We start from the raw sequence: 21,898 nt of genomic DNA, 5'->3' as shown, positions 1-21,898 counted from the left end.
GTCGAATATCTCAGGCTCAAAGTCTGCTATAAGGCTGCAATCAGCCTGTCAGCCAGGGGTACAGTTTCATCTGAAGGCTGAACTGTGGGAGGACTGCTTCCAAGCCCATTCAGGCAGCTGTTGTAGAGATTCAGTTGTTTGTGGGAACTGGACTAAGGGCCTCCGTCCTCAGTTTTCTTGACACATGGACCTCTACAGACAGCTCACAACACAGCAGCTGGATGTACCCCCACTTTGTACTCTCCCTCCATATTGCAGCCACAGGAACAGGGTCACTAAGAAGCACAAATTTTTTTTAATTTTTTTAGACTTTTGAGACAGAATCTCGCTCTGTCACCCAGGCTGGAGTGCAGTGGTGCAATCTTGGCTTACTGCAACCTCCGCCTTCCAGGTTCAAGCAGTTCTTCTGCTTCAGCCTCCACGTAGCTGAGACTACAGGCACGTGCCACCATGCCCAGCTAATTTTTGTATATTTAGTAGAGACGGGGTTTCACCATATTGGCCACACTGGTCTCGATCTCCTGACCTCAAGTGATCCACCCACCTCAGCCTCCCAAAGTGCTGGGATTACAGAGGTGAGGCACTGCGCCCGGCCTCTTTTTTTTCATCTCTCACCTCCAAAGTGTGCTTCAGAGATCCACAGGCTGAGCATCCTTCTCCAGAGGGTCTGCCTTGCTCCCAGGGACCCTTACCTCTAGACTGGCAAGTCCAAGCGTTTTTTAGAAAAGAATGGACACACACAGGCTTGGGGCCAGTGAGGAGTTTGTCAGGGATGAAGACTAGGTCTGTGCCATGTCTATAAACCCAACACCGGCCGGGCGCGGTGGCTCAAGCCTGTAATCCCAGCACTTTGGGAGGCCGAGGCGGGCGGATCACAAGGTCAGGAGATCGAGACCACAGTGAAACCCCGTCTCTACTAAAAATACAAAAAAAAAAAATTAGCCGGGCGCGGTGGCGGGCGCCTGTAGTCCTAGCTACTCAGGAGGCTGAGGCAGGAGAATGGCGTGAACCCAGGAGGCGGAGCTTGCAGTGAGCCGAGATTGCGCCACTGCACTCCAGCCTGGGCAACAGCGTGAGACTCCGTCTCAAAAAAAAAAAAAACCCAACACCAAGCACCATGAGCTCAGCTCAAATGCATCTTCTCAGAGGGGTTTTGTGGACCACTCATTACTGTTCTGAGCCCCACTACCCACTTCACATCAGGATTTTTTTTTTTTTTTTTTGGACAGATTCTTGGCCTGTCACCCAGGCTGGGGTGCAGTGGTGAGATCTCAGCTCACTGCAACCTCCATCTCCCGGGTTCAAGCAATTCTCCTGCCTTATCCTCCCGAGTAGCTGGGATTACAAGCACACACCACCACGTCTAACTAATTTTGTTGTTGTTGTATTTTTAGTAGAGACAGGGTTTCAGCATGTTGGCCAGGATGGTCTCAAACTCCTGATCTCAAGTGTTCCACCTACCTCGGCCTCCCAAAGTGCTGGGATTACAGGTGTGAGCCACCATGCCCGGCCCAGCCGAGGTTGTTTTTTGTTTTGAGATGGGGTCTCACTCTGTCACCCAGGCTGGAGTACAGTGGTGCCATCATAGCTCACTGCAGCCTTGAACTGGGCTCCAGTGAACTTCCTGGTTCAGGCTCCCAAGTAGCCTGAGACTATAGGCATGTGCCACCACGCATGGCTAATTTTTTTTTTTTTTTTTTGAGACGGAGTCTTGCTCTGTCACCCAGGCTGGAGTGCAGTGGCCGGATCTTAGCTCACTGCAAGCTCCGCCTCCCGGGTTTACGCCATTCTCCTGCCTCAGCCTCCCGAGTAGCTGGGACTACAGGCGCCCGCCACCTCGCCCGGCTAGTTTTTTTTTTGTATTTTTTAGTAGAGACGGGGTTTCACCGTGTTAGCCGGGATCGTCTCTCGATCTCCTGACCTCGTGATCCGCCCGTCTCGGCCTCCCAAAGTGCTGGGATTACAGGCTTGAGCCACCGCGCCCGGCCTGCATGGCTAATTTTTAATTTTTTTTTTTTTTTTTTGAGACGGAGTCTGGCTCTGTCGCCCGGGCTGGAGTGCAGTGGCCGGATCTCAGCTCACTGCAAGCTCCGCCTCCCGGGTTCATGCCATTCTCCTGCCTCAGCCTCCCGAGTAGCTGGGACTACAGGCGCCCGCCACCTCGCCCGGCTAGTTTTTTGTATTTTTTAGTAGAGACGGGGTTTCACCGTGTTAGCCAGGATGGTCTCCATCTCCTGACCTCATGATCCGCCCGTCTTGGCCTCCCAAAGTGCTGGGATTACAGGCTTGAGCCACCGCGCCCGGCTTAATTTTTTTTTTGTAGAGATGAAGTCTCGCTTTGTTGCCCAGGTTGGTCTCCTTGTCTCAAGCGACCATCCCACCTCGGCCTCTCAGTGTGCTGGCCCCACCACATCAGTTTTGTTTTCATCACAACACAATATTGGAAATTGTCCATTTTATTCATCACTGCATATCTTATCCCTACAAAAGTATGTAGCACACAATAGGTACTCAGCAAATATTTGCTGAACTTATTGAGTGTTTGCTAAGTGCCTGAAAGGGAGAGAGAGTGTGTGTTGGCGGATGGGTAATAACTACAAACATCATCATGGTATTAATATAGAGGGACTACTCTTTACACAGGAAGTAAACAAAACTCAGACAGGGGACATCAACTGCCCATAGGCTAACAGCTAGGAAGTCCCCAGAAAGCAGAAACCAGGACTGGCTGACCATGGAACCCACATACTTAATAGCCAGTAGGCCTGTGGTTGCCAGTGTGGTGGGCGAGACGTTTCCCCTTGCCTATTGGCAATAAACGTCATTTACTGCAGACGGCAATTCCTCTCTTGTTTCCACCTTTCCCATCACATGAGGTCTGCATGGGGTGCCCTGTATCTTCACTGCTTCTAATACTGACATTCCTCGTGAACGGGAAGAGCAGAGCATGAGCAGTATTGGGTTTAGAGCCTTGGCAGGAAAATAAGAATTTAGTATGTTTAGCCAGGTTCATTAGTGGCTCACACCTGTAATCCCAGCACGTTGGGAGGCCGAGGTGGGTGAATCATTTGAGGTCAGGAGTTTAAGACTGGGAAGCGGAGGTTGCAGTCAGCAGAAATTGCGCCACTACACTCCAGCCTGGGAGACAAGAGCAAAATTCCATATCAAAAATAAAAATAAAAATAAAAATTAGCCAGGCATGGTGACAGGTGCCTGGAGTCCCAGCTACTTGGGAGGCTGAGGCAGGAGAATCGCATGAACCTGGGAGGTGGAGGTTCCAGTGAGCTGAGATCATGCCAGTGCACTCCAGCCTGGGCGACAGAGTAGCTGGGATTACAGGCACGTGCCTCCACACTCAACTAATTCTTGTATTTTTAGTAGACACAGGGTTTCACCATCTTGGCCAGGATGGTCTCAATTTCCTGACCTTGTCATCCACCCGCCTTGGCTCCCAGAGTGCTGGGATTATAGGCGTAAGCCACTGCACCCGGCCTACTGTATCTAGTGGTAGATCTCCTACTTTTTGCCAAAAGATTGCCTTTTTCCAAGTACCTGGTGTGAAAAAGGGTTTTAATGTGCACATGCGCATATATACATACACACACACACGCACATATATACATTTTTTTTTTTTTTTTGAGATGGAGTTTCACTTTTTGTCGCCCAGGCTGGAGTGCAGTGGTGCGATCTCAGCTCACTGCAACCTCTGCCTCCCAAGTTAAAGCAATTCTTGTGCCTCAGCCTCCCGAGTAGCTGGGACTATAAGCATGTACCACCATGCCCAGCTAATTTTTTGTACTTTTTTTTTTGAGACAGATTCTCGCTCTGTTGCCCAGGCTTCAGTGCAAGCCTGGATCACTGCAACCTCCACCTCCCAGGGGCAAGTAATTCTCCCACCTCAGCCTCATGAGTAGCTGGGATTGGCACCTACCATCATGCCAGGCTACTTTCTGTATATTTGTAGACAGAGTTTCACCATGTTGGCCAGGCGAGTCTTGAACTCCTGACCTCAGCTGAGTCACCCACCTTGGCCTCCCAAAGTGCTGAGATTACAGGCATGAGCCACCACGCCTGGCCAATTTTTTTTGTATTTTTGATAGAGATGGGGTTCCACCATGTTGCCCAGGCTGGTCTTGAACTCCTGAGCTGAGATAATCTATCCACCTCAGCCTCCCAAAGTGCTAGGATTATAGGCGTGAGCCACAGCACCGGGCCATGCGCATGTTTTTTTTGGTCAATTTTAAATTCCCCAGGACAGGAGTGTGACAAACTGCTAAGGACAGCCCCCCCAACCAATCTCCCATTTTTTTTTTTTTTTTTTGAGACAGGGTCTTGCTGTTGCCCAGGCTGGAGTGCAATGGCACGATCTTGGTTCACTGCACCCTCCGCCTCCCGGGTTCAAATGATTCTTCTGCCTCAGCCTCCTAAGTAGCTGAGATTACAGGCGCGCACCACCACGCCTGGCTAATTTTGTATTTTCAGTAGAGATGGTGTTTTTTTCCATGTTGGCCAGGCTGGTCTTGAACTCCTGACCTCGTGATCTGCCCACCTCGGCCTCCCAAGGTGCTGGGATTACAGGCGTGAGCCACCACACCCGACTCAATCTCCCTTTCTTTTTTTGTTTTTGAGACAGTCTCGCTCTGTGGCCCAGGCTGGAGTGGAGTGGCTTGATCTTGATTCACTGCAACCTCCACCTCCTGGGATCAAGCAATTCTCCTGCCTCAGCCTCCCGAGTAGCTGGGATTACAGGCACGCACCCCCATGCTTGGCTTAATTTTTTTCATATTTTTAGTAGAGACAGGGTTTCACCATGTTGGTCAGGCTGGTCTTGAACTCCTGACCTCATGATATGCCCACCTCAGCCTCCCAAGGGGCTGGGATTACAGGCATGAGCCACTGTGCCTGGCCCTAATCTCCCTTTCTTATCCAGAGTTGCAGCTGGGTATGTGGCCGTACAGCCAAAAGTCACATATCCTAGACTTCCCCGCAGCTGGACACTGCAGGGGAATTGGGGTCAGGCACCTGCCCGAGGCTCCTGGCTGGCCAAGGCTCCTGGCTAGGAAGGTAGATCACCTGTGTGTGAGGTGGCCATACCCCTCATACCAGCATCAAGTCAGTAGCTTCCCAGGAGTGATCAAATGAGTCCAGACACTTCCAGAAGTCAGAGTAGCATCCCGCTAAACTCTAGCTAGGAGTTCATTCAGGGGTTTCAAACTCGAACTCAAGAGTCTCAAACCCAGACTGCCACTCCTACCACTCACCCTCCGCATGATTTCAGCAGCACCAAGTTTCCTGTATTAAATTCCTTTCTGCTTGAACTACCTACTGTGGTTTCTGTGGGGCCATTGCTACAACAGGCTGCACTTTTGTGAAGAGTAGAAAAAGGTGAAGAAACACCTCTTCCTTAACACTCTTGTCATCTGTTAGAAAACTGGTGGCGTGTCGGCCAGGCGCGGTGGCTCAAGCCTGTAATCCCAGCACTTTGGGAGGCCGAGGCGGGTGGATCACGAGGTCAGGAGATCGAGACCATCCTGGCTAACACGGTGAAACCCCGTCTCTACTAAAAATACAAGAAAATTAGCCGGCCGAGGTGGCGGGCGCCTGTAGTCCCAGCTACTCGGGAGGCTGAGGCAAGAGAATGGTGTGAACCCGGGGGACGGAGCTTGCAGTGAGCTGAGATCGCACCACTGCACTCCAGCCTGGGGCACAGAGCAAGATTCCGTCTCAAAAAAAAAAAAAAAAAAAAACTGGTGGCGTAAACATGTAACATTCCTGTGCAGTACCCAACCTGCCTAACTGTACGTGGCAGCCCTGACTTTCCATTTCCTGACCTAGGATTCCATTTCCTGCTGTGAATTGGGATAATATACAAAACTGCCAAAGCAGTAATTGTAACCCAAGTTTGAACAATATTACTACACTATCCTGTGCTTCCCCAAGGTTGCAAACCTCAAAATGCCAAGAGGTCCAAAAACCCAGGATGGGCTGCTCAAGTGGAGGGAAAGGAACCATGAAAAGCAAGAAAATCAAACAGACAAATGATTGTGAAAAACCAAACCTCAAAAAACCACTTTAATTCCGGCCTAACAGCGCCAGGTGCAATGTCTGGGGACAGACTCTGGGTACAATGCTGTGTGGCGACCACTCACTCACACACGGCTCCAAGAAGGCCCCCAAGGGGGGACTTACCTTCGGGGGGCTGAGCCAAGGGGGAAAGGGGTGGCCCCAGAACGGGGGAAGGGGCAGGCATGGGGGGAAAAGGTGCTACTTCTTGGCAAAGGAGATCTTCATGGCGTTGTTCTGCGTGATCTTAAAGCCCTGCAGGGCATCACGAGCTGCCCCTGCCTGTACCTCATTGTCAAACTCCACGAAGGCGATGTCATGCCGCCCAGGGACCAGGCGGACCTCCTTGAAGCCAGGGAATCTAAAAGAGAATGACAGACCTCAGGGACTCGGCATTTCTCCCTAACATAATGGCATCAAGTGGACACAGGCCAGAAATGATGCCAAGTAGCCTCCAGTGCACAGGACAGGGCCCCATTACTCAGAATTATCCAGCCCAAAACGCAGATAGTACTAAGTTGAAAAACTCTAATGTAAACATAGCATTTCATGAAAAATTTAAACACAAACACCCATGCAACTACAACCTAAATCAAGAAACAGTACACCGCAGTCCCCTGGGCCCTTCCTAAATCATAACCCACCCGCCATACCAATAATAACTGATATCCTCACTTTTTCCATTTTTATTCTTGTATTTTTACGAGAGAAAGGGTTTCACCATGTTGCCCACGTTGGTCTCGAACTCCTGACCTCAAGTAATCCAACTGCCTCAGCCTCCAAAGATACTGGGATTACAGGCATGAGCCACCGCACCCGGCCTTACCCTCACTTTTCTGATCTGCTGTTTCTAATTTCCCTCCTCTCATTCCATACTTCTTTCTCCATTAAGCAAACATCCTCATGTTTACTGGGTATCCTTTTTTCCATTGGCATTCTCACAAAATATACAGCTTTGTGGACATGCTGCACATGTGGTACTGTTCTTCTATATTTTTCAGGTTCTCACAATCTCCTCTTGGCACTATTATAAAGTTGCACTCTCCGTTCTTCCAAGTGCCATGCAGTGCAGCATGGTGAGACGCTGTATGTAGCCCATCCCTTCTCCCAGACAGCCTTCAACTCCCCACCACAAACACTGTGATGAATGCTCCACTCACAGCCTCTGAAACAGAACCACCAGACGAACTCAACCACACGCACAACTTCACTCAACACCGGTGAACAGCCCCTCTACACATTGGCTGCACCGGACTCCACCCTGACGCCAGGCACAACAGTTCACAAATCCCCATCTCCCACGCTTGCTGTTTTTGAGCACACTGACTTCTGCCAGTCTTAACTAGTGTTCAAGGACATCTCAATGTAGTTTTACGTGTACCTTACCTTGCATGCCCCCATTTTCAGGGCTGGGAAAGTGAGGCCCAGAGCTGGACTCCCTCAGCCCTCAATTAAGGCTGAAAAAAGCCGGCAAGCCCTGGCCACGGAGACCTTTCCAGCCTCATCCCCACGTCCCCCACGGGCCATGGGCCCAGCTACAGCCTCCTCCTTTCACATCTTTGGTCACTGTCCCTCCTGCAAAGCCTCACTTGGCTCAGAGCTCTGAGGCCTGTTTCCATGGAGATGCCTCCTGGCCATCACCCTCCAGGGACCACCCAGCCACAGGCCCCACTTACTGATTGAAAAGCATGGACAGCATGAGCTCATTGGTCTCCTCTGGCAGGTTGGTGAGGAACAAGATGTGATTCGGTGGATTCTCGGAAAGCTGCGAGGGTATAGGGGAGTCGGTGAGCACAGGAGCCCTGAATCCAGTGGGAGACCCCTAGTGCTGCCCCTTCCTCCATCCCTCACACTGCTTGAATTCATTCTGGTACGTTCTCCCAACATACCACATATTGTTGCCTGTCTGCCTCCCACCCCTTTGGCCCTACAGACTGTGGGCCAAAGGACAGCAGAGGTTTCTGTCTGTCCCTGCTGCAGCCCTACAGTGCAGAACGGGGCCTGGCACATAAGCAGGCGCTCAATAGCTCGTGGAACCAATCTAGGTGCTGGCACCACTCCAGCCTACCCTAACCTTCCGGACCCTCCAACCAGATGCCAATTCCTCTCTGCCCAGGGCCCACCCCCACTGCTACTTCCTCATTCAGTATCACCTCCTCAGGGGGCCTGCCCAGACCACCCAACCTACAACAGCCCCCAGATTGGTCCCTCTCTAATTGTGTATTCTGACTATTTACATGAGACCTGGTGGGGTGGGACTAGATACTCACAGGCTGGGCAGGCGGCATCTGTCCCGGCATAAGCTGCTGCGGGGGCATGGCCCCTGGTGGGATCTGGCCAGGTGCAAGGCCTGGCGGTGGGATCATGCCAGGGGGCGGCATGTAGGGCGGCTGGCCCGGCATGTGGTGCATAATGCGGGGCGCCTGAGTCATCGGCGGCATGCCCTGTGGAGAGAGGGAGGACACAGTGTGGTTACACCAGCCCCAGGAGGCACAGAAGAGGCCATCAGAGCAAACCCAGCAGGTGAGAGATATAAGGAAAAACAACCAGAAAGAGGTGAAAAAGGCACCCAGAGAGGGCTGGACAGAACAAAACAAACCCAGGGTCTAGTGGGATATTAAATCAGAAAGAGTTCAATGCTATTTGGGAGTTAAATGCTGGCAGAGTTCTGAGGTCTGTTTCCATGGAGATGCCTCCTGGCCATCACCCTCCAGGGACCACCCAGCCACAGGATGGGAGGAGGGAGGCTGAGGTAGGATCGCTTGAGCACAGGTGGTCAAGACTGCGTGCAGTGAGCCCTGATTGTGCCACAGCACTCCACCCTGGGAGGCAGAGCAAGACCCTGTCTCTTAAGAAACAAAATCAAAAGAGGGGAGAGATGGAAAGGGACAGTCAGGGCACGTGCAGAAAGAAATGTGTGGTAGGCCGGGCGCGGTGGCTCACTCCTATAATCCTAACACTTTGGGAGGCCGAAGCAGGCAGATCACCTAAGGTCAGGAGTTTGAGACCAGCCTGGGCAACATGATGAAACCCCATCCCTACTAAAAATACAAATATTAGCCAGGTGTGGTGGTGGGCACCTGTAATCCCAGCTACTAGAGCGGCTGAGGCAGGAGAATCACTTGAACCTGGCAGGAGAAGGTTGGAGTGAGCCAAGAGTACGCCACTGCACTCTAGCCTGGGCAACAAAGTCTCTGTCTCAAAAAAACAAAAACAAAAACAAAAACAAAGGAGGGCAGAGATGGAAAGGGACACTCAGGGCAGGTGCAGAACGAAACGCATGGCAGCAAGGGGAAGAGGGAAGACAGCAGATGGCAGGCAGCACACTCTGGCTGGAAACACAATCTGAAGTCAAAAGTAGACAGAAAACTAGGTGCAGTGAAGAGGAGAGAAGTTAATAACAGGAGTCTACAGTAATCCAGACACCATCACCAACTTGGAGAAAGTGTGAGTGGCATCAAATAGAGCATGACCCAGAGCCACGAGACTCATGAAAGCCAGAGAGACACGGAGGCTCAGAGACCTAAGGAGTGGGCCTGGTTCATCCATCTTTTTTTTGTACTCAGTGCTTTTTGTATCCTGTTTGGAAAACAGGATGTTTCCACTTTTCATGCCCTCACCAAGGTCATGAAGACATTTTCCTGTTTTCTTCTAGAAACTTTATTGTGCGAGGGCCGGGTGCAGTGGCTCACGCCTGTAATCCCAACACTTCAGGAGGCTAAGGAGGGCGGATCACTTGAGGTCAGGAGTTCGAGACCAGCCTGGCCAACATGGTGAAACTCCGTCTCTACTAAAAATACAAAAATTAGCTGGGTGTGGTGGCATGCGCCTGTTGTTCCAGCTACTCGGGAGGCAGGGGCAGGAGAATCGCTTGAACCCAGGAGGCGGAGGTTGCAGAGAGCTGAGATTGCACCACTGTACTCCAGCCTGGACTACAGAGCGAGACTGTCTCAAAAAAAAAAAAAAAGAAAAAAAGAAAAAAGAGAAAAAAGAAGCTATATTTTGCAAGTTGTCACATTTGGATCTGCAATTCACTTCAAGTTATATTTTGCATATAGTATGAGATAGGGCTAATTTTTTCTCCTTGCAGATAACCAACTGCCCCGCATCATGAACTAGGGGAAAAAATTCCTTTCCTTAGTCAAGTGCAGTGGTACCTTCATCACACATCAAGTAATTGTACAAGTGTGGCTGTGCCTAGACTCTTCATATCCTTTCCCCTTGGTCTGTCTTTCTACCCTTCTGCCAACTGTATATCATCCTGGTTGGTTGCTGCAGATTTTTTTTCTTTTTTTTGCACATAGACATGGTGGCATATGCCTGTGATCCAGCTACTTGGGAGGCCAAGGCAGAAGATCACTTGAACTCAAGAGGCAGAGGTTGCAGTGAGCCAAGATTGCACCACTGCATTCCAACCTGGGGAGACAGATTGACTGAGACTCTCTCTCAAAAAAAAAGAAAAAGAGGCCGGGCGCGGTGGCTCAAGCCTGTAATCCCAGCACTTTGGGAGGACGAGACGGGTGGATCACGAGGTCAGGAGATCGAGACTATCCTGGCTAACACAGTGAAACCCCGTCTCTACTAAAAAATACAAAAAACTAGCCGGGCGAGGTGGCGGGCGCCTGTAGTTCCAGCTACTCGGGAGGCTGAGGCAGGAGAAAGGCGTGAACCCAGGAGGCGGAGCTTGCAGTGAGCTGAGATCCGGCCACTGCACTCCAGCCTGGGCGACAGAGCGAGACTCCGTCTCAAAAAAAAAAAAAAAAAAAAAAAAAAAAGGAAAAAGAAAAAAAGAGACAAGGTCTCACTCTCACTCTTTTACTCAGGCTGCAGTGCAGTGGCAAAACCATTGTTCACTGCAGCCTCGACCTCCGGTCCTCAAGCGATCCTCCCACCTCAGCCTCCTGAGCCGCTGGGACTACAGGAATGAGTCACCACACCCGGTTCTCTATTTTATTTTTTGTAGAGATGAGGTCTTGCTATTTTATGGAGGCTGGTCTTGAACTCCTGACCTAAAGAAATCCTCCTGCCGGGCGTGGTGGCTCACGCCTATAATCCCAGCACTTTGGGAGGCCGAGGAGGGCAGATCACGAGGTCAGGAGATCGAGACCATCCTGGCTAACAGTGAAACAGGAGATCAAGACAGTGAAACCCCGTCTCTACTAAAAATACAAAAAAATTAGCCGGGCGTGGTGGCGGGCACCTGTAGTCCCAGTTGCTGGGGAGGCTGAGGCAGGAGAATGGCGTGAACCTGGGAGGTGGAGCTTGCAGTGAGCCAAGATTACACCACTGCACTCCAGCCTGGGCGACAGAGCAAGACTCTGTCTCCAAAAAAAAAAAAAAAAAAAAGAAATCCTCCTATTTTGGCCTCCCAAAGTGGTGGGATTACAGACATGAGCCACTGGGTCTGGCCTAGTTGCTGGAGCTTCCCCTGGCCATGCAGGTCCAGGTGCTTTATTATCCTCGCCTGGCTTAGCCTTGTCTTTCCACACATTTACAAAGAGCCAATCAGTGTCCACTGTTTACCAAAATACCTGTTGGAATTTTGACTGCAATCACGTTGAATATTCATTAATTTGGATGGAACTGACCTCTTGACAATACTGAGTCCTTCTATCCATTGCTGAGTCTCTGATTTCTCCCAGCTACGTTCTGTGATTTCAGTGTAGTCATTCTGCAAACCTTTTGTTGGATTTACCCCTCAGTGCTACTTCTCAATGTGAAGTCTACTTGTCTGTTACTGGCATATAAAAATAAAACTGGGGGTCGGCCATGGTGACTCATGCATGTAATCCTGGCACTTTGGGAGGCTGAGACAGTGAGTTTGAGATTAGCCTGGATGATACAGCTAAGCCCCGTCTCTACAAAAAATGCAAAAGTGAGCTGGGTGGGGTGGCACGCACCGGCAGCTCCAGCTGCTAGGGAGGCTGAGGCAGAGGTTGCAGTGAGCTGTGATGGCACCACTGCACTCCAACCTGGGTGACAGTGAGACCATGTCTCAAAAATAATATTAATAAATAATAAAACTAATTTTTTCCATATTGCCCTTATATCCAGCAACCTTTCTAAATGAAGTTCACTTATTAATCCTAACAGTTGCTTAGTAGACACTTGGACTTTCTACATGCACAATGAGTTACAAGACACAGGCGACAAAATCAAGGCCATGGAGAGAGCGAAACCAAGTCACAGCCATGAAGAAAGACCTTGAGAAACATTCACAAGGAGGAAACAAGCGTTTCAAGAGGATATAGCATCATCTAGGTGCTCAACACCCCAAAAGAGAGACACACATCTCTATAAGGAAACAGAAAGGAGGGGGTCTGAAGCCCCAAGTGGAGAACTCTCCCCACCCTGTCCCAAAGCCAGTCCATGTGGCTGAGGAAGGCTTGGCAGTGGGAGGGCTGGTCTCCAGGGCCTGGCTTACCGGGACAGGCCCCTGGACAGCCCCCACCACAGGGGCAGCTCCCCCGCCTTGCACAGCCTTCTTGGTGGCTGGGGTCTCCTGGCTCTTGGGCTTCCTCTTCTCCCGCTTGCGGTCCCGCTCCACGAAGGTGCCTTTCATCTTGGCAATGATATCTGAGTCAGTCTTGGCGTACTGGATACGCTACCAAAACAGAGAGCAGAACGGGTTAAGAGCGTGGATTCAGAGCCCAATTGCCAAGATTCAAAACTGGACCTTTACCGGGGCCAGGTGTTGTGGCTCATGCCTGTAATCCCAGCCCTTTGGGAGACTAAAGGGAGTAGGTCACTTGAGGTCAGGAGGTGGAGACCAGTTTGGCCATTGCAGCGAAACCCCATTTCTTTGTCTCTGTCTCTCTCTCTTTTTCTTTCTTTCTTTTTTTGAGACATTGTCTTGCTCTGTCACCCAGGCTAAAGTGCAGTGATGAGATCTCAGTTCACTGCAACCTCCACCTCCCAGGTTCAAACAATTCTGCCTCAGTCTCACTACTAGCTGGGATTACAGGCGCCCACCACCATGCCCGGCTAATTTTTGTATTGTTAGTAGAGACAGGGTTTCACCATCTTGGCCAGGCTGGTCTCGAACTCCGGACCTCATGATCCATCCGCCTCAGCCTCCCAAAGTGCTGGGATTACAGGCACTAGCCACCGCGCCTGGCCGGGAAACCCCATTTGTACCAAAAATACAAAAATTAGCTGGGCATGGTGGCATGCACCTGTAGTCCCAGCTACTCAAGAGGCTGAGGCAGGAGGCAGGAGGCAGGAGAATCGCTTGAACCCGGGAGGCGAAGGTTGCAGTGAGCTGAGATCGCGCCTGTGCACTCCAGCCCAGGCGACAGAGCAAGTCACTGTCTCAAAAAACAAAACAAAACAAAAACAAAAAACAAAAAAATCAGACCTTATCAGGAGCTTACTGAGAAACACAGAAATATAAATATCTTGGCCTTAACCTCCTTGTCTGAAAAACGGGGATTATGATACCTCCCACTTCAAAGGACTGTTATGAGGACTAAATGAGTTAAAGTGCTTGGAACAGTACCTGACACACAGTAAGTAAGTGTTCAGTAGAAAGGCTGTTGGTATTTTCAAGGGAAGCTGGAACAGCAATAAACGTCAGGCCAAAAGCCCGAGGAGACAATGCTAGGAGAGGAGTGCAGTGCACGGGGATTTCCTATCACACAAGAATACACCTCAGTCTTCCAGGTTCAATCTCATTCACTTAGCTGTTTAAGAAGAACCTGCCAGGCCGGGCGCGGTGGCTCAAGCCTGTAATCCCAGCACTTTGGGAGGCCGAGACGGGCGGATCACGAGGTCAGGAGATCGAGACCATCCTGGCTAACACAGTGAAACCCCGTCTCTACTAAAAAATACAAAAAAAAAAAAAAAAAAAAACTAGCCGGGCGAGGTGGCGGGCGCCTGTAGTCCCAGCTACTCGGGAGGCTGAGGCAGGAGAATGGCATAAACCCGGGAGGCGGAGCTTGCAGTGAGCCGAGATCCGGCCACTGCGCTCCAGCCTGGGCGACAGAGCAAGACTCTGTCTCAAAAAAAAAAAAAAAAAGAAGAACCTGCCAGATGCCAGGCACAATTCGAGGCTCTGGGAATAAAGCAATGAAAAAAATAGACAAAAACCCCTCTTTCACGGTGCTTATTCAGTAGGGGAAGGTATGTTAAACATTCTTAGTGTGGCACAGTAGCTCACGCCTGTAATCCTAGCACTTTGGGAGGTTGAGGCCGGCAGATCACTGGAGCTCAGGAGTTCGAGACCAGCCTGGGCAACATGGCGAAACCCTATCTCTACTAAAAATACAAAAATCAGCGTTTCCAGGGGAGATAGCATCGTCTATCTCATCAAAAATAAATAAATAAATAAAATAAATTAAAAAAAATTTTTTTAAGATTTCTTTAAATTTATTTTTATTTTTTGAGATATAGTCCTGCTCTGTCACCCAGGCTGGAGTGCAGTGGTGCGATATTGGCTCACTGCAACCTCCGCCTCTCGGGTTCAAGCAATTCTCCTGCCTCAGCCTCCCAAGTAGCTGGGATTACAGGTGCCAGCCATCATGCCCAGCTGATTTTTGTATTTTTGTAGAGACAGGGTTTCGCCATGTTGGCCAGGCTGGTCTCGAACTCCTGACCTCAGGTAATCCACTGGCCTCAGCCTCCCAAAGTGCTGGGATTACAGGCATGAGCCACCATGTCCAGCCAAATATACATATATATACGTATTTTGAGACAGTCTCACTCTGTCACCCAGGCTGGAGAGCAGTGGCAGGATCTCGGCTCACTGCAACCTCTGCCTCCCAGGTTCAAGCAATTCTCCTTCCTCAGCCTCCCGAGTAGCTGGGACTACAGGCGCATGCTGCCACGCCCAGCTAATTTTTGTATTTTAGTAGACGGGGTTTCACAGTGTTGCCCAGGCTAGTCGCAAACTCCTGAGCTCAGGTAAACTGCCTGCCTCGGCCTCCGAAAGTGCTGGGATTACAGGCATGAGCCACCGCACTCCGCCAAAAAAATTTTTAAAGGAGGCAAGGTGCAGTGGGAGCCTGGTCCAGTCTCACCTTGGTGAATGAACCCTAATATCCCCTCCTCTAATCCAGGCCCGCCCAGTCTCCTATAACATTTCACACACCCACACAGCCTCCATACCCACAATGCTCACCATGGGCTTGTCATAGAAGGGGAAACCCTGCATGGAGCGCAGGGCGTTGGTGGCGCTGCTGACCTCCTTGAAGATGACAAAGGCCTGGCCCCTCATCTTTAGGCTCCGTGATACCAGGATATCCAGGATCTGGCCAAACTGGGAGAAGATGGCGTACAGGGACTTTTTTAGCTCTGCAGTGGGGAAAGAAAAGACCTCTGAGCTCCCCTTGTTAGAAGAAGCGCAGCCCAGATAGAAGACCATCAGCCAATTGACGGGCTACCCAGAATGCCTCGGGTCCATAATCTCTCAAGACCTAACAATCACAGAAGCGGCCAGGAACCACTCAAGCAGCCAAGTACACTCTTCTGTAAGATGTGCTTACAGAGAGCTGCTATATAACGAACATGTGCACATACATGCAAAGTGCTCAGGACAGCATCCGGTACATAGTAAACGCTCAGTAAATATGAGTGATTCTTTTCATTGCCACCAGCACCCTGACACAGGCCTGCATGACGTGGCCCTGGCAGATTTCCCCCAACTCATTCCTGCCCACATTCCACTATGCTCCTGAGTCCCCAACCACACTGGCCCCTAGGTCTGACACAACAATTCTGCCCCAGGGCCTTTGCACTGGCTGCTCCCTTTACCTGGAACATCCCTCCCCTGAGGTTTACATGGCGGCCACCTTCTAGTCACCCAAGTCTCAGAGGAAACGTTGCCACCTCTGACCACCATGTCTAAATGTCTTCCCATGTCATTCTTACTCTACTTCCTTTTCTTTCATGACTATTTCCCGCCTCCTGTCATGGTACGTTAACTTGTCTATCTTACCTGAGGAGCAATAAGCCTGTCCCATTTGTTTACTGCAGTATCTCCATGCCTGGCACAGACTCCATCACACATATTTATTTTTTTTTATTTGGCAACAAGGTCTCACTTTGTCACCCATGCTGGAGTGCAGTGGCATGATCATGATTCACTGTAGCCTCAAACTCCCAGACTCAAGCGATCCTCCCACCTCAGCCTCCTGAGTAGCTGGGACCACAGGTATATGCCACCATGCCCAGCTAACTTCTGGATTTTGTGCAGAGACAGGGTCTTGCTATGTTGCCCAGGCTGGTCTTGAACTCCTGAGCTTAAGGAATTAGCCCACCTTGGCCTCCCAAAGTGCTGGGATTACAGGAGTGTGCCACCACACTTGGCTACAAACATTTGACTACAGATACCATCAAGTGCTTTTTTTAGACAGGGTCTCCTTCTGTTGCTCAGGCTGGAGTTCAGTGGCATAATAGCTTACTGCAGGCTCGACCTCCTAGGCTCAAGCAATCTTCTCACCTCAGCCTCCCAAGGAGCTGGGACTACAGGCACGCAACACGACGCATGGCTAATTTTTTATTTTTTTGTAGATACAATCTCCTATGTTGCCCAGGTTGGTCTTGAACTCCTGGGCTCCAGTGATCCTCCTGCCTTGGCTTCCCAAAGTGCTGGGACTATAGGCATGAGCCATCGCACCCCCATCAAATGCTTTATAGAGGTAACTTCCTCACAGCAACCCCATTAAGTGGCAACTATGACTGTCCCAGTTTTACTCAAATGGAAACAGGTTCTCAGAGGATTCCTCACTGGACCAGTACAACAATCTGGAGGGCACAAGGGCATGGCAGAGCCCAGTCCACGAATTCCATCTGAATCCGGTACCACCACATCTCACCAGCAAAGGGCATCACTTGACAGCAAGTGGGATTCAAGGTCAACAAGGATGGACTCCCTCTCATCACTCAGGTCTACAAAGGGTACCAATGTCTTATGCAAAGTAGATGGCTGAGATGGCCAAGCATGGTGGCTCACACCTGTAATCCCGGCACTTTGGGAGGCCGAGGTGGGCAGATCCTTTGCGCTCAAGAGTTCAAGACCAGCCTGGGCAATATGGTGAAACCCTGTCTCTACAAAAGATACAAAAATTAGCCACGCATGGTGACGCGTGCCTTATGGTCACAGCTACTTGGGAGGCTGAAGTGGGAGGATCACTCTAGCCTGGGAGGCAGATCCTGCCACTGGACTCCAACTTTCATAAAAACTGGCGTGGCATGGTGGCTCATGCCTGTAATTCCAGCACTTTGGGAGGCTGAGGCAGATCACTTGAGGTCAGGAGTTCAAGACCAGCCTGGCCAAGACGGTGAAACTCCATCTCGACTAAAAAGGCCAAAAAAAAAAAAAGAAAGAAAGAAAAAATTAGCTAGTCGTGGTGGAGTGCGCCTGTAATCCCAGCTACTTGGGAGGCTGAGGCAGGAGAATAGCTTGAACCAGGGAGGCAAAAGTTGCAGTGAGCAGAGATTATGCCGCTGCACTCCAGCCTGGGCAACAGATCGAACGTCCGTCTCAAAAAAATATGTTGAGCTGAAGCAGAAGCCACTTGGTAAAATAGATACTAGACTAGGAAAGAAGCAAGAAAATGTGTGCAGGCTGGGTGGGGGCAGGGACAGCAGTCAAACTTGTTTTTAAACAATTAGTCAAAAATTCTCCTGGGGGTAACATTTCTGGTTTTCTTCTCCATACTCCATCCCCATGAATCTCATTCAGACTTCACTCATTCCACTGGACTCTGGGCCTCTCTCTACTCTCCAGCCTCCTCTTGCCCATTCGCATTTACCCTCCACCGCTGGAAGGATAGATGAGGAGGCAACCAGGACAGGGAAGCAAGCTGGCTCCCCAACACCCTCAGGGCAAAGTCTGACACCTCATAGCCACGAGCCTCATAGCCAGGAGCCACCAGTGCACAGCTCGCTGGAAGCTTCTCCATGATTTACAGGCCTCTAGGCCTCAGGCCCACAAAACTACTTGTAATACCCAGAATGTGCCAGGCTCTTTTACCCCTAAACATCTACACAAGCTGGCCCAAGTTAATAACACTCTTCTCCCTCAATGTAACATAAATACTGCTTCCTCTACCTGGCAGGCTCTCCAAAATGTCTCCTTTGCCAGGAAGCTGAATGGATCCCTCTGTCTTTCTAAGGTCCCAATCTCAGCCCTCAACACTCTGCCTAAGCTTCCTGCATGATGGCCCTGACTACTCTGGGCTGTCACTGTCCTAAAGAACCAGGGTTCCGGCCGGGCGCGGTGGCTCACGCCTATAATCCCAGCACTTTGGGAGGCCGAGGCAGGTGGATCACAAGGTCAGGAGTTCGAGACCAGCGTAGCCAAGATGGTGAAACCCTGTCTCTGCTAAAAATACAAAAATTAGCTGGGCATGGTGGCAGGTGCCTGGAATCCCAGCTACTCAGGAGGCTGAGGCAGAGAACTGCTTGAATCCGGCAGGCGGAGGTTGCAGTAAACTGAGATTGCGCCACTGCATTCCAGCCTATGCAACACAGCGACACTCCACCTCATTTAAAAAAAAAAAAAAAAAAGCCGGGCGCGGTGGCTCAAGCCTGTAATCCCAGCACTTTGGGAGGCCGAGACGGGTGGATCACGAGGTCAGGAGATCGAGACCATCCTGGCTAACACGGTGAAACCCCGTCTCTACTAAAAATACAAAAAATTAGCCGGGCGCAGTGGCGGGCGCCTGTAGTCCCAGCTACTCAGGAGGCTGAGGCAGGAGAATGGCGTGAACCCGGGAGGTGGAGCTTGCAGTGAGCTGAGATCTGGCCACTGTACTCCAGCCTGGGCGGCAGAGCGAGACTCTGTCTCAAAAAAAAAAAAAAAAAAAAAAAAAGAACCAGCGTTCTATGTCACCAGTGTGTCCCCAGCACTGCCCAATAATGGTTAGGCACCACACTCTAAAAGCATATGCAAAATTTACATTCCTGGTTTTGTTTTATTTTATTTTATCTTTTTTTGAGAGTCTCTATCACCCAGGCTGGAGTACAGTGGTGCAGTCTCAGCTCACTGCAACCTCTGCTTCCCAGGGTTCAAGTGATTCTCCTGCCTCAGCCTCCCAAGTAGCTGGGACTATAGATGTGCGCCGCCACACCCAGCTGATTTTTAGTAGACACGGGGTTTCACCATCTTGGCCAGGCTGGTCTTGAACTCCTGACCTCACACGATCTCCCACCTCAGCCTCCCAAAGTATTTTTAGTAGACACGGGGTTTCACCATCTTGGCCAGGCTGGTCTTGAACTCCTGACCTCACACGATCTCCCACCTCAGCCTCCCAAAGTGCTGGGATGACAGGCGTGAGCCAGTGCCCCGGCTGCTGGTTTTGCTTTCTTCAAGAGCAACTTCACTGGTGACCTCAAACTGAATCCCAGTAAGCTCCTTCGGTTCTCCTGACAATTTTCTTGAAGTGATAAGAGCTAACATTTATCCAGCCCTTACTAGCTGCCAGTTAACATAAAAAAGAAATACTGCAAGGTTTAGCTAATTTAATCTCACCCAACATCCATGCAAAAAAGGTATTATGATTTTGCTCAGTTTTTACATGTAGAAAATGAGATTCAATAAAGGTGATAATTTACTTGAGAACGTGAGAGGGTCTTTCCCATTTCAATAACTGAGTTTTTTTTTTTTCCTTTTTTCAGATAGGTTCTTGCTCTGCCCAGGCTGTAGTGCAGTGGTGCAATCATAGCCCACTGCAGCCTCAACCTCTCTAGCTCAAGCGATCCTCCCACCTCAGCCTCCTGAGTAGCTGGGACCACAGACATACCCCACCCACGCCCAGCCTTTTTTTTTTTTTTTTTTTTTTGTAGAGACAAGGTCTCGCTTTGTTGCCCAGGCTGATCTTGAACTCCTGTGTTTAAGTGATCCTCCTGCCTCTGCCACCCAAAGTGTTAGGCTTAACCACCACGCCCGGCCAAAAATTGGGTTCTTAAGCAGAATTCTATACCGGTGGCTTCAACCACTTTACTTGCTATGTGACCCTGGGCAAGTCACATCACCCTGTCTCAGTTTCTTTTCCTTTCTTTTTTGAGACGGAGTTTCGCTCTTGTTGCCCAGGCTGTACTGCAATGGTGTGATCTCGGCTCACTGCAACCTCCGTCTCCCGGGTTCAAGCGATTCTCCTGCCTTAGCCTCCAGAGTAGCTGGGATTACAGGCACGTGCCACCATCAGGCCTGGCTAATTTTGTATTTTCAGTAGAGACAGGGTTTCTCCATGTTGGTCAGACTGGTCTCGAACTCCCGACCTCAGGTGATCCGCCCACCTCGGCCTCCTAAAGTGCTGGCATTACAGGGGTGAGCCACCGCGCCCTGCCTCAGTTTGTTAGTTGAGGAATGGGAATAACAACAGCCTTCTTCCTACAAGCTTGTTGTAAGAACTAAATGTAATCAACATTTATATAAAAGCACATAGACTAACCCATGATACAGAGCGTTAGCCACCATTACGGTACATTTTCATTGTGAGCTGATCACTGAAAAAGCCGGTGACCCAAGAAAGCCCCAGTCCTTGCCCTCACGGAGCTCAAAGGCCACTGGGAGGAGAGAGAGCCCCACGACAGCTCAGAGGAATCAGGGCGTGATGGGAGATGGCCTCAGCGTATGGGAAGTCAGCGGCAGCCACGTGAAGGGACAAGGGAAGGCTTCCTGGAGGAAGGGTCCTGTGACCTCAAACCTTGTAAGATGAGCAACAGTGACCAGGTTAAAGGGCAGAGTGTAAGATGAACTAATGGAGTGTTGAAGACAGGAAGTAGTTTGTGTAAAGGCCAAGGGGTTAACTCGAAGTTTGGCTGGAGGAACACTTAAGAAAGAGAAGCGGATGCAGGGGGTGGAAGAGGGACCAGCCCGTGCGGGACAGTCTGGAGTCCGGACTATCCCGAGAACTCACCATCCTTCTTGATCTTCTCATTGAGGTTGTTGATATAAATAGTGTGGTTAGGGCGGGTCTCGGGAACTGCCATGGAGTGAAGTGTTGAGGTAAGGCTTAAAGGAGGAAAAACGTGACTTTAGCCCTGGGTTTCGCCAAATCCTTTGTCCCACCGTTGGCTGCTCAAGGATCTTCCTCCCAAAAGGAAGTCAGATAAGGCGGGAGTAGGGGGAAGGACCGAGGGAAAGCGCGGGCAACAAAGCGTGCGTAGGACCCGCTTCTCCAGCACGCGTGCAGAGGGAACTCTCGAGAGATTTACTACGACTTCCAGGATGCTCTACGCGACCCCGTGGGCGGAGCGCCCTAAATGGCGACTCCCATTGGCCCATGCATCCGAAGGGCCGTCCTGGAGAAAAACCCGGATGTGGGAGCCAGTATAGAAAAAAGGGGACAGGTCTTGGGCAGCCTGGCCTCGAGCAGCAAGTTTCCTCAGACGGGCCCAGGAAGGCCCGGACGCCAAGCGTACCGCTCGCCCGCCGCCGATGGTCGTTTGCACCCCAGGTTACCTTCCGACAGGACCGCAGTTCTCTCAAGCGGCGCCTGCTACTTTCCTGAGACCAAACCACGAAGCTTTCTCTCCTGGCACCGCCCCTGCCTTTCTGCCAGGCAATCTCCGCGCGGAAACGCAGTAGCTTGACCAATCAGAGCAAGTCTCGTTTCTGGGCTCAGCTCTTGCCAATCAAAATGATATTTGAGTTCCCGCCTAGGTAGAAAAACCCCGCCCGACTCCCTGAAAGCCCACCTCCTTCCGTGACTCCCGGGTCTACGGACCAATCAGTAAAGGTCACTAGTATTTTGCCAATCGGGACGCGTCTGGCGCTGTGATGTCTTCCGGAGGCAATCCTTTTTGAAGTCCCGCCTCTTCCCCCCAGCGCTGCGTTTTCTGTCACGTGATCGCCAAATGGGCGGGCACTGTTGCGTGTGATACCCCG

General features: G+C 50.7%; 1 protein-coding gene across 2 annotated transcripts; it reads right to left on the bottom strand.

Annotated features, from left to right (window-relative positions):
- Positions 1-6,042: 6,042 nt before the first annotated feature.
- SNRPA (small nuclear ribonucleoprotein polypeptide A) lies at positions 6,043-21,543 on the bottom strand. 2 transcript variants are annotated; one of them, XM_065535515.1, is made up of 7 exons: positions 21,433-21,543; positions 20,928-21,022; positions 15,182-15,354; positions 12,488-12,667; positions 8,334-8,507; positions 7,740-7,828; positions 6,043-6,424 (listed from the first exon to the last, which is right to left on the bottom strand). In XM_065535515.1, exons 2-7 carry the CDS (start codon positions 20,998-21,000, stop codon positions 6,265-6,267), a joined length of 849 nt encoding a protein of 282 aa, XP_065391587.1. In that variant the 5' UTR covers positions 21,001-21,022; positions 21,433-21,543; the 3' UTR covers positions 6,043-6,264. The 2 variants fall into 2 exon arrangements, with proteins under 2 accessions (XP_065391587.1, XP_065391586.1); XM_065535514.1 differs by having other exon boundaries at positions 21,473-21,543.
- Positions 21,544-21,898: the final 355 nt, after the last annotated feature.

Source organism: Macaca fascicularis, chromosome 19 (genome assembly GCF_037993035.2).
Source record: "Macaca fascicularis isolate 582-1 chromosome 19, T2T-MFA8v1.1".
NCBI classification, from domain to species: Eukaryota; Metazoa; Chordata; class Mammalia; order Primates; family Cercopithecidae; genus Macaca; species Macaca fascicularis.
The sequence above is the reverse complement of the archived record's forward strand: the minus strand, read 5'-3'. Positions and strand labels throughout refer to the sequence as shown.

Coding starts and splice junctions, on each gene's coding strand:
- SNRPA (XM_065535515.1), bottom strand. CDS start 21,000: ATGGCAGTTCCCGAGACCCGCCCTAACCACACTATTTATATCAACAAC. Junction 7,829..8,333: donor AGATGCCGCCTGCCCAGCCT/GTGAGTATCTAG, acceptor ATACCCTCGCAG/CTTTCCGAGAATCCACCGAA. Junction 6,425..7,739: donor CTGTCCATGCTTTTCAATCA/GTAAGTGGGGCC, acceptor ATTCTCTTTTAG/ATTCCCTGGCTTCAAGGAGG.